At 49.1% G+C, this 12,363-nt stretch overlaps 1 protein-coding gene across 2 annotated transcripts in view; it reads right to left on the bottom strand.

Moving 5' to 3' along the window:
- The window catches only part of GALNT18 (polypeptide N-acetylgalactosaminyltransferase 18), a 364,308-nt gene that overhangs the window by 17,510 nt on the left and 334,435 nt on the right, over nt 1-12,363 (bottom strand). For both annotated transcript variants that reach the window (XM_066365677.1, XM_066365674.1), the window contains exon 10: nt 867-1,031. In XM_066365677.1, coding sequence (XP_066221774.1) covers nt 867-1,031 — 165 coding nt within the window. The remainder of the gene's footprint in view (nt 1-866; nt 1,032-12,363) is intronic.

Here is a 12,363-nt window from a genome sequence, read left to right as displayed (position 1 = left end):
AGCAGCCTGAGTTCAGATTCAGCCAGCCTGTTGAAACTCCAGCTCCCCCGCTCTCAACTGTGTGAGCTTGGCCAGGTGACTTAATCCCACTTTACCATCTTCAAGATGGAGTTGCTGTGCTGATTAACATCAAACTGCACGAGGCTAGACACAGAGAGGTCGAGGCCCCTCCGATGGAGTTCTATTTCCCTGATGATTCCAGAGCTCCTGGGAGGAGCAAGGCCACTGAGGGGGCCAGGGAGCTTACTTTAGTTGGAACATTGGATCTGGGTGACACAAAGTCCCCAGAGCTGCAGGTGCCTGGTTGGGCCATGACTTCCAGGGACTATTCCAGGAAATCCTGGGTCCTCCGTCCACCTCCTATCCCAGTGAGTTGAAGCTGGCTGCCCTTTACTAAATGACCCCAAAACAATGACCTGTGTGGAAACCTCAACCCCTAGGCCGACCCTGGGGGGGTCAGAGACCAGAGATGACCCGCCACTAGCTATATCCAGGAGACTGGGGCTTCATCTCTTGAGAAGGCACTTCGCAGAAGAAAGGTGAGGCTTTAAAGCCAGAGAGTTTAAATTCCAAGCCTATCCCTTACTGTGTGACTCTGTACAAGTGATTCCCCACTCTGAGTCTGTTTCCTTAAATCTAAAAATGAAATAAAATGATAATAAAAACAACAGTGACAATAGAATAATAACCCCCTCAGAACCAATCTTAGGAGTCAATGAGCTAATGTATGTGAACCCTTGACATGTATATAGTAGGTGCTCAATAAATCCCAAGATTGATTGGCTGGAGTCACAGCCTCCCTAGAGCCCCTGTGTCCCTCTCCTTCTTTTTTTGCTCCTGTTCTTGCAGGGGCTCTGGGCTGATACCTGAGAGAACTGCCAGTGAAGCTTCATCCTCTTGGTTTTGGCGTAGCTGCACTCAATGAGCCGCGGGCGACTGTTGACGTCCACCAGGCACCGGTTGTCATCGTCGTCGACTGTGGGGCTCAGGGTGCCCACGTGGATCTGCTGACTGCTTGTGTAGTACACGTTCTGGGGGCGGGCAGAGAATGAGGTTAACTGAGGTGGAAGGGATAAGTTGGGCTTCTCCCCAGGCATCTGGCAAAGAGATCACACTCCAGTGGCCTTCAAATATTTTCAAGCTACTTCACAAACTGCAATGGACAAGAAGAAACCCTTTTACATTATGATCCAGTATAATGTCTAGATCCACATGTCTAACTGAAAGAAATTTTTGAAGAAATGAAACTTAGCCTCTCTATATGCAATATACTCTGTTTTCTGTTCTATTCTTCTATAGGAAAACACTGGTCAAAACCTTTTTAACACCGTTTTAAAAATGCCCTCCCCCCTTTTTGTGACAGAGACAGACAGACAGGAAGGGAGAGAGAAGAGAAATATCAAGTCTTTGTTGTGGCACCTTAGTTGTTCATTGATTGCTTTCTCATATGTGCCTTGACTGGGGGACTACAGCAGAATGAGTGACCCCTTGCTCAAGCCAGTGATTTCAGGCTTCAAGCCAGTGACCCTACGCTCAAGCTAGATAAGCCTTGTACTCAAGCTGGCAACCTTGGGGTTTCGAACCTGGGTCTTCTGTGTCCCAGTTCAACACTCTATCCACTGTGCCACCGCCTGGTCAGTCAAAAAAATGCTTTTTGAATACATTACTTACAGGCTTGCTGACTTCCTCCCTCCATAAATATGTTATACAAGACACTGTGTGGCCAGTAGTTAAAGAACAAAAGATCTGGGCCACACATTGAGGGTTTTCAAAATCTTGTGGGATGAGGGATATATAACAAGTAACTTCTATCCATACTAAGATGGTGCAGAGGTTGGAAAACGTTTTCTTAAAAGGCCAGACAGCAAACATTCTTGGCTTCGTATATGTATTAAAAGGTCCCCAAGAGCACCACCAGGTTCAGTGATTCACTAAGACTCACAGGTCTCAGCATATGGTTGTACTCATGGCTCTGATTTATTACAGGTCAGATCAGCAAAGAAAAAAGGCACATGGGGCAAAGTCTGGGGAAACTGGGTACAAGCTTCCAAAGGTCCCCTCCCAGTCGTCACACAGGATGCACAGAATTCCCCAGCATGGAGCTGATATAACCCATGTGGGGTGCTGTTAGAGACTAAGAACTCAGAGTTTCTACAGGGGCTCATCATGTAGGCAACCTCTGCTTGGTATGTATAAAAATTCCAGACCCCCAGAAGGTAAAGCAGCTATTTAGCAAAAACCATATTGTTTATACAGTCAGTTTAGGCACAGTGAGCTATTCTTATCTGTGTGGGAATGGTAAAACCTCCTGGTCCAAGTTCCCAGATGCCAGGCGAGTCAAGCAGACCTTTCCAAGAAGGGCAATCACTGCTGTGTTAAATGTTTTCCGTACAGAGGGTCATACAGTCTCTATCAGCCCAACTCTGCCCTCGTGGCATGATCACAGCCACAGATAATACATAAATGAATGGCTGCATTCAGTACTGCTTTATTTACAAAAACAGGGGCTGTCTCATGGGCTGTAGTTTGTCCCCTCTGGCATAGAGGAAAGCCACACGCCGTTAGCCTTCAAAGTTTTCAGTCACTTTCCCGAGCAGTGGTTCCCAACAAAGGCTCTAAGTGGACAGTCATAGGGTTCTGTGAGCTCTTTTCTTCACATTCCTAAAGGAATTAACACCCCCACCTGGGATTAGACCTCTGGGAAAATGGAGATACCACATTTCTTTGCTTAAGGTTAGAATTCAGGGTGGGCTCTCTTAATATTTTGGTTGATTAGCAAATTCTTACTAGTAAGCATTTTTTATTCATTCCAAATGGCAAAATGAAGTATTTCTTGCTTTAGTAAAAGAAGGTGGTTGACAAGGACTTTTAAAACATGGGGGCAGGGCATAAAGGGACCATGGAGTGAGGAGGACAGTGCATGCAAGGAGGGTGAGTAAGGGGTGGTTCTTTAGGGCCATGTCCTTCCTGATGCTTGGAAGTCCAGGAAAGGGGTGGAGAGACAGGCAGGGTCACTTCAAACTAAAGAAGAACCTCAGGCCAGGGTATAAGTCAGTCAGGGCCCCAAGAGGGGAAAGATGGTATAGTCAACGAAGGGAACTGTCAGTTGTAATAAAGGCACAATTCTCAGTGGTTTGGGGAGGGTGTAAGGGCACCACAGAGGTAGTATAGTTCCTGGGGGATGGTAACCTGGAGCTGCTACCCCTCCTAGGCCCCGAGGGGTGAGTGGAGAGAGCAGTTACTAGGACCAGAAAGTTGACTCAAGAGAAGATTCAGGAAGGAAGGTTTGAGGGTAATGGTGAGAAGAGGTGGATAAGCACCCTCCTCTCCCCACTCCATTCTTCTGTGGATCAGCCCACTCAGCCCACTGGCAGAACCCATCTGGAAACCAGAGGACATGAGAGCCCATTGAAACGTTCCATAGAGTCGGCCTCACAGCGTGAGAGGAGAAGGATGGAGACTGGCTCTGGAAGGACAGACAGACGCTACTCATCACAGCAAGGATTGCTCTCTAAGGTAATCTCACAGATTATCAAGTTTGGCGAGTCCACTGAAACAGACATTGGAACTACTAACGTTTACCAATTCTTCCCATAACAGAGGCGAGGGATCATGCTGACCAAAGTTCTGAGCAGTGACCAAATGCAGAATGCCCAGCTTCAATGTAGAAACGTGGCCAGAACACAGAGGCAACTATTCACCAACTAAATTGGGTAAGAAGTGGGCTTCACCTCAGAGTCCCGATATCATCGTTGTATGGCCTAGACTTCTAGTTGACCACCAAGGAAAGCTGATGACCTGCTGTGCCTTCCAGTTTATTGGAGTTGAGGGAGAATTTGATAACTGATAAGATTTTGGAAATTAAACAGATGTAATGAAACATCTCATCCATCCATCCATCCACCCACCCACCCATTCAACAACCAATAATCTCTAACTTGGTTCTGAGAATTGAAATGAAAAAGCTATGATCTTTATCCTGGAGAAGCCAAGAGCCACATTGGGGAAACTAACATATCAGGAAATAATGGCCCTAATCACACTAATATAAGAACTATTTCCACTTCTTCTACTCACCTACCTTGATTCTTGCTATTTTGAGATCAGAAATGAAAACTCAGCACCTCCAGAAAGCCTTGTCTGAATACACAAAAGTGTGGGGCCTCGGCCTGCCACCTGGGCTTCTTCCAAAACATGCACAGCTATTTCTGCCCTTGGGGTGAATGCACCATGCTCTCTCCTCAGTGTTGCTCTTAATCAGCTTCCATGCCAGGACCCAGATGTCCAGCGGACCAGGAGCAAGGCAAGGAGAGTCAGAGAGCCAGCTGCTGCCACCCTTTCCTTCATCCCTGTCCTTAGGGCCTGGCTCCGTTTCCCAGGCAGTCTCCACAGACACAAGCGGCCACCCAGGTAATAGCCCAAATCAGTTTTACCCACTTAGCTGCCCTGAAGTGCTTGGGGGAGAGGCTTGAGAGATGTGTGCTCTCACTATCTGCTACAGCTGTTGTCAGAGCTGTTTATTGCTCCAGCAACTGGGGAAATCATAATAGGATCAGACAGTTTTGTTTTGGTGTTTTTTTTTTAAAGCCAACAACAAAGTGCAGATCACAGGGACATTCAGCAAAGAGGAGTCTCTCAAGTAAGTCACTTGAATAGCTCAGAAGGCCAGCGGTAGTGTCCTGAATCAGTAAATGGCCTGAACGCAAAAGAGGGGAAACAGTTTAGTACCAGATGCCCCACTTCAGTGCCAGCGGAGCGGCCTTTGCGAAGGGGAGCCTGGGAGGTTCAAGGAAGAAATTACTTAGAACTGCAGTTGTCAATGGGGGGGGGGGGGCAGTTTTTGCCAATCAGGTACTATTGGTCAAAGTCTGGAGACATTTTTGGTTGTTGTGATGGGGGCGTGAGACAGGCTGCTCCTGGCATCCAGCGGGTGGAGGTCAGGGATGCTGCTCACGCACAGGACAGCCCTCCGCCGCAGGGAATTATCCACTCTCACCTCAATAGTGCCGAGGTTGAGAAACCCTGCCTTCGACTGCTAATCATAAAAATGGAAATATTTTTAGCCCCTACTACATATCAAATATAAACTAATTTATATGCTTTTTATCCCACTGCATCCTAAGAATAACTCCAACAGGTGCTACTATTATTTCCATCTTGTAGATGAGGAAACTGAAACACAGAGAAATGAAGTAATTGGAGAACAATAGCTGAGACTCAAACTGAGGCGTTTTGACTCGAGAGCCACAAGTGACTTCTCGCCTCACTTGCTTCCCTCCCTCAGGTCACACCAGGTCCAGCGGCTGGGCGGGAGTAAAAGAGGCTGGGAGGCTCTTTGCAAGCTTCCCCTGTGATCCCCGTGAGACATGGGAGGGGGGCCTGGACAAAGCGAGCATCAGTGAGCTGGAGGGAACTCTTCTCACAGGGCCATGGCACAAGATGGCACGAAGTGCTAAGAGAGCAACATTGTCCTGTAACTCACGTCAGGGGTGAGCAGGAGCTGCTCTCCTGTCTGTGGCTATTTTACAACCCTCCCCGGCATAGTATGGACATCCCCAACCATGCAGCCAGCTCCTTCTCCACTGCAGGGCTTGGTTCTGCGCATCCTCCACAGCCCGTGCAGCTTAGCAGGGCTGCAAGCCTCGGCTCAGCGTTTCATTCCAATGCTTACAAGAGAGAGAGAAATATCCTGGGCAAGGTGGAAGGGCAAACACATCTGATCTCAGAGCGCATGCAGAGGCATTTTCCTCTCCCTCAGGCTGGGGGCAGAGGTGATGACTAAGAGCTAAGGGGACAGCCAGCCAGGGGCCCACAGCACTCCCCACCCCACGCACATTCCTGCCCTCAGGGCCTCAGGCCAAGCCTGGCAAACAAAGAGCCCCAGGGCGGGAGCTTCCCCTTGCTGTAACTCATCTCCAGGACAAGCAAGGGCCCCTGCACTGCAGGATGAAGGTGGAGCACGTGCCAGGTGTGCTCAGCATCCCGTCTGTCCGTTCTAGTAGGTGTGGAGAGGGGCCCGCCTCCCAGAGACCAGTCAGCCTCCCGTAGGGTCCACCCCTCACAAGTGTCAGATATCACCTCACTCACAGACACCACCACTGGGGTGAAACTGCCTCTGGAAGGGAAGAGGGAGAGGAAAGCCAACATGTTTTTGTACATGTGCACACCAGGCCCTCTGCTAGGGACTTTTCACACCTGTGATCACCTTTCAGTTTTAAGGAAGGAAAACTGGGCTAAAAGGGTTTTAAAACCTTGCCAGATGTGGATGTAGATAGCTGTTCCCCACCTTCCTGCCTAGGGGGCAGCTCCCAGGAAGGCGGAGTTCCCGGCAGGTAAGGACCTGCATCCTACTTCCTCGGTCAAGCAGCCCAGACAGCTTTCCCCTGCTGTTGGCAGGGCCTCCCCTCAGTCTGGGCTGGGTCTAGGGCGCCACTGCCAATCCCGTTCCAAACCAGCTCAGGCTGACTCAGGCACAGGAGCTTGGCTCCCTGAGAACCGTCCTAACTTATCTCTCTGAACCAGCAATGCTACCAGGGCCACCGCCACCAGATTGTTCACATGGAGCCCCAGGAGCTCTAAGAAGGGGGTTCTGGGGCCCCTGAGGAGAGTCAGGTCCGGGAGGATAGGGCCTTGTGGGTGGGGTTCTAGGGCTCTCTCCCAGCCAGATCTAGGAAGACAGTTATTTAACTTTCATATAACATTTTGTTCAAACAAAAGTTTACAAAGAGTGAAAAGGTAACAAAAGGTTAAAAGGTGTGAAAAGTACTGCTCTAAATGAACCGATGTTGCTCCATTAAATTTAATTTCTTTCTTTCTTTTTTTCTTTTATTCAATGAGAAGAAAGGAGGCAGAGACAGACTCCTGCATGTGCCCTGATCAGGATCCACCCAACAAGCCCACTAGGGGGCAATGCTCTGCCCATCTGGGGCATTGTTCCATTGCTCAGCAACTGAGCTCTTCTTAGAGCCTGGAGTGGAAGTCATGGAGCCATCCTCAGTGCCCGAGGCCACTTTGCTCTAATCAAGCCATGGCTGCAGGAGGGGAAGAGAAAGAAAGAGAGAGAGAGAAAAGCGAGAATGGGAGAGGTGGAGAAGCAGATGTGCACTTTTCTTACGTGTCCTGACCGAGAATAGAATCCAAGACATCCATATACCAAGCCGATACTCTACCACTGAGCAACCCAGCCAGGGCCTAAAAATAACTTCTAAATAAAATAAATTAATTAAACATGAAGCATTTGTCCAGGAGGGGGACATTAGGCTTAGGAGACCTTTGTTAGCTTATACTCCACCAACAGCATCTGTAAACACTCAGATGAATAACTTTAACTTCTTGTTTCCAACCTCCACTCCCTTGGATTCCTTCATATGACCAATTTACATATTTTTCTTTTCTTTTCTTTTTCTTTCTTTAAAGTGAGAGTAGGGGAGATACAGAGACAGACTCCTGAATACACCCTGACTAGGATCCACCCAGCGACCCCAGTCTGGGGCCTATGCTCTGCCCGTTTGGGGCCACTCTCACTGAGCTATTTTTTTAGCACCTGAGGCAGAGGCCCAATGGAGCTATCCTCAGCACCTGAGGCTGATGTACTAGAATCAATTTATTTAGTCATAGCTGCCAAAGGAGAAGAAAGAGAGAGAGAGAAAGGCGAGAGAAGCAGATGGTTGCCTCTCCTATGTGTTCTGACTGGGAATCAAATACAGGACTTCAACATGCAGGGCTGACACTTTACTGTGGAGCCAACTGGCCAGGGCCCAATTTACATATTTAAAATCATTCAATACCTCTTCTACCCAGACTTCCATAACTACCTCACAATGCCTTAACCTCTTTGGAAATTCTGGAGCTGTCCCCATACTGAGCACAGACTGAGATAACAGAATCCTGGGATGGGCAGAGGGAGGGGGGAGGGTCTCTCAGATGATCCAGGAACATGGAGCAAAATGGGGCTGGCTAAATTACTTAACATATAAACATTTTAAGGCACAACTGAGGTACCTGTTCTCTCCCAAGCAAAGGGCATGCCAATTTTGAGCAGCTTTATTTCCTCCATTAAGTGATGTTTCCCTGGCAACAGTGCCAGCCTATAGAGTGGGCCCTTGAAGAGTGAGGCATCTTAGAGACATTTAGAGATAGATACTCTTTCTAGAGTATGGAGTGGCAGTGGTGGTCCTTGGCTAAAACCTTCTTTAGTCTGGAGAGTGGTGAGGGGAGAGGAGAGGAAAGGGGAGAGTCACAGTGGGACACATTGCAAGAGGTTCTAGAACCTACCACAGGGGAGAAACAACTCTACTTGCAGGGTGCTTTCATGGGAAAAGTGACCCAGGATGGACCAGCATCCTTGTGGTCATTTCTTTAGATACTAGGAAGGTATCTGTGTCCTAGAGGATTGTTACAGTCCCTCAAAGCATGAAGAATCCAGCTCTCCATGCAAGTGTGTGTTTGTGTGTGTGTTTGTGTGTGTGTGTGTGTGTGTGTGTGTGTAACATACCAGAGAGTGACACAGTCTAAGGGTCAAAAATTAAAGATAATGAGGTGATTACAAAGTGTCAAAATAGGGGGGATGGCAAAGACCACTGAAGAGAGGGCCAACTTGTGGGCTGGACCACTAGAGTAGGGTGGGCTTTCTGGAGAAGGGGGTGTGTACTAGACCTTGGAAGAGAAGAAAGATCAGTGAGCAAATGAGATAGGGGAGGACAGAGGAATCGAGAGGACACAGTCCTAAATGCAGTCCAGCTGAGGCAGAGCTCCCCACTTTGGAGCACATTAGTCATCTGGAGAGCCTCAAAAAACCATAAATCACAATGTCAGGGGTGGGGCCTAGACATAGGCATTTATTCCAGGTGATTCCATTGTGCGGCCAAGGTTGAAAGCCGGCTATATGAAGAGACTTAGAGCAGCCTAAGGAGGAAATGCAGAGACAGCACTTATGACCTCAGTTCTAAGCCTCCCTCCATTGTGGGGGAACAGCTGGACCCCCAATTTGCATGACTCTGACGAGGGTGTCCCAGAAGTTGGGAAGCACCACTACTTAGGGCAATGGTTCTCAGAATGTGGTCCCAGCATCATCTGGGAACTTGAGAGTAATACATGTGTTTTTGCACCAACCCCCCAGACCTACTGAATGAGAAACTCTGAGAGTGGGGTCCAGGAATCTGTGTTTTATTAAGCCCTCCAGGGAGGTGAGCCTCTGAGAACCACTGGTCTAGGAAGAAGGTGGCCTGCTGGGATAGAGAGAACATGGGGTTCTGAGTCAGGTGGGTCCCCACCCTCGCTTCCTGGCAGAGCAGCCACGCTGAGCCTTGGTTTTCAGATCTATAAAATACAGTGCTGAGAACTGAAGTATTGATGGCTCCTGGTATGGCCACAGGCACTGCAGGGAAAGAACAAGGCAGGCAGGCACAGAGATGGTCGTGGGAGGGCAGGAGAAGACCCAGCTGAGGGGTGTCCAGCTGCCCTGCCTCAAGCACCCGGATCTCTGTGGCCCCGTCTTGTGTCTGACTGGCCAGGAGGCCTATGGGTCAGGATTCACAGAATTAGCAGGCAGGGTGAGGGCATGGTGGGGGCTGGGGGGAGAAGGAGCAGAGCCTTGCTTTATTAAATTTCATTACAGTGGTGGCTGTGGCACCCATAATATGTGCTAGAAATGGCCTCTTTGTCCTCTTTACCAAGAATGAGCTGCCACTGGCCCCGAAGCAGTCAGGGCAGGCTGATTTAAGGGTTTGCTTACTGGTCATTGATCCCTTGACACAGAGGTTAGTTACCGTGCTGAGGGACACAGGGCACTGATGTTAAATCAGGAATGAAAGGAAGTCATTTCTAAAATGATCTTATGTTCGCTAACCACAGGACCAGGTATATAGGGGCTGGGAACATGGATACATATCTGCTTGGTTTAACTCTGAAAGAGCAGAAACATGAAAAGCCAGGTCCCTAGCTCAGAGCTCCCCCTGTGAGCCCATCTCCCCGGTGGATGGGGGACAGATCAGGTTAAGCACCAGGTTTGGGGGAGAGTTTTATAACTGGCACTCAGCCCAAGGTCAGTAGTTGATCCAGTAAATTCAGCAAACATTCCTTTGTGCCCTCTAGGGTGCAGGCCTGAACTGAACATTGGGGTGCAGAGAGGAGCCAGACATGCTCTCCCTGGGGAGCTCTGAGTGTGGTGGGGAGATAGTCATGCTGAAAAGTGAAGGGAGCAGCCTCATGGCCAGGCTAGCGGGCGGGGGTGGGGTGCGGGCTGGGGGGTGGGGGGAAGGCAGGTGGGAGATAAGGCTGGAAGAGCAGCTTGGGGCTAAAGTCTGGACAGCACCCTTCTGGAAGCGGGAGCTGTGACTTCAGATCAACTGAAGGGTTCCCAGAATCCTTTCTTAAAAATTTATTGATTACTTTTAGAGAGAGAAAAAGGAAGAGAAAGAGAAACATCAGTTTGCTGTTCTACTTATTTATGCATTCATTGGTTGACTCTTGTGTGTGCCCTGACCGGGGATCAAACACACAATCTTGTATTGGGATGATGCCCTAATCAACTGAGCTACCCAGCCAGTGCCTCTCAGAATCTTTTGAGTCAAAACATTCAAGGGTCTTGGAAAGTGAGCTTGGCCTAGAGGTGACTCAGGCCACTTCTATAAGCCTGTCTGGAAGAGTTCAGTTGTGGGCCTGCAGGGCACCAGGAAGAATAGCAGACCTTCGGAGCAGTCTTTGAACAGAACACGGAATAGAAAGGGCTAGGCTAGCTTGATTCCTGTTCTCCCACTGTGCACCTGCACCAGGCACCGGGGGATGCAGCCGCTCAGCACTCTTGTCAGGCAGGGAAGTTAGACCCATAGCTGTCTCTGTGTGTTTTCTTGTTTCCCTCCAGGCCTTGTGCCCACAGCACAGGTGCCGACCTTCTCCCTACTACTGACTATGGGGTTGTTGGCAGCACAACAGACTGATCAGCAACCCTAATCCCCCACTTGCTGTGTCTCCTTTTCCTGTGTCATTCTGAGCTCTTGGTGTCCTCTGGGTCTAGTGTTTCCCTGTGAGTCCCTCTGGCCAAGGGGAGCAGGTGACAGGGGTCACCCTGGGCTTCTTGCATGGACACTGAGGGCTGAGCGGTACTGAGTGACCATGGAGAGACTAGCGACAAACCAAAGATAGCCGCAGGGTTCTTGATGCTAAGAGTTCTACTTGCTTGCTTCTAACAGCATTTTGGCTCTCTCTGGCCATAGGGTTGGCAAGTTTCACAGGCCAGCCAGTCAGAGAATCCCTTGCCTTGACCCAGGTATTGGTGCCAGGATGGGAATGTGATCCAGTCTGGGTCAATAAAAGTCCTTCCTGGAATTTTCTGTTTGTGGGATCAAGCTGGAAGGCTCTAAGCCTAGAGCTTCCTGTTGTCTTCTTTCTCAGGGAAGCCCTTTTCTCCCTAACTATGGGGGAGTCTAAAGTATAAAGGGAACCAGAGTAAAAGGGGAGACAGTAGTAGGTGGGGAAGGGGGGGGGAGAGAGAGAGAAAGAATGGTCTCTACGAGCCCATTCCAGCCCCTGGACCCAGCCCTGCCTGAATCTAGAGCCAGATAAGGACTAGTCATTAGTTACAGGAAAGGATAAAATTTCCTTTTTGCATTTAAGTTGGCTTGAGTTGGGATTTTGTCACTTGCAACCAAGAGTCTTGACTGATACAAAACATACAGGAGACACTTCCAGAACACCAAAGGGGAAGAGACAAAAGGTCCAAGTCATAAAGTCCAGTGGTCCTTATCTACAGGGTCAATGTAGATGCCACGTATGTTTAGGGTTATTCATTCATTATTATAAAGCAAGTCACTTGTTTTAATAATAAAGTACTGAATTTGTAAACACCTAAGTTTTTTTTTTTTTTTAATAAGATAAGTAAATTCCTCGCTCATCTGCATACCAGTGTGCTTTCTTTAGTTAGTGAAAAGCTAGTGAACCTGTAGGTTCACACAGCCTCACTAAGGCCCTGGGAGTGCGCTGAGTATGTAAACATAACCAAAAATTCAGGTGTAAGTGGATTAGATGAGAACTGCAGAGAAGGCTTGAGTTATGGGGAAATACAGTCAGCATGGCCCAGGATACGTAAGCACAGCACTCTGGACTGGGATCTCTGGCTAACCCCTATTGTTCTGTAGCCGCCTGTGTCTGTCTCTGGGGAGCAGTGCTTTCCAGCTGCTCCCCACCCCGGGCCTTAGCCCTCATCCAGCTTCTGCTGCTGGGCCACCCCTCCCTTGCTCCTCCTCTCTTCGTCTGCACCCGGAGGATCGGCCTGGCTGCCTGACAGACCTGCCGGTCCTGGTAGCTCTCTCCAGCCGAGCCCTCTGACACAGATGGGGGCTACAAAGAAAAGGCTACTTCACACAG

This window comes from Saccopteryx leptura, chromosome 1 (genome assembly GCF_036850995.1).
Source record: "Saccopteryx leptura isolate mSacLep1 chromosome 1, mSacLep1_pri_phased_curated, whole genome shotgun sequence".
Classification (NCBI taxonomy): Eukaryota; Metazoa; Chordata; class Mammalia; order Chiroptera; family Emballonuridae; genus Saccopteryx; species Saccopteryx leptura.
This window is presented reverse-complemented; position numbering and strand designations above follow the sequence as displayed.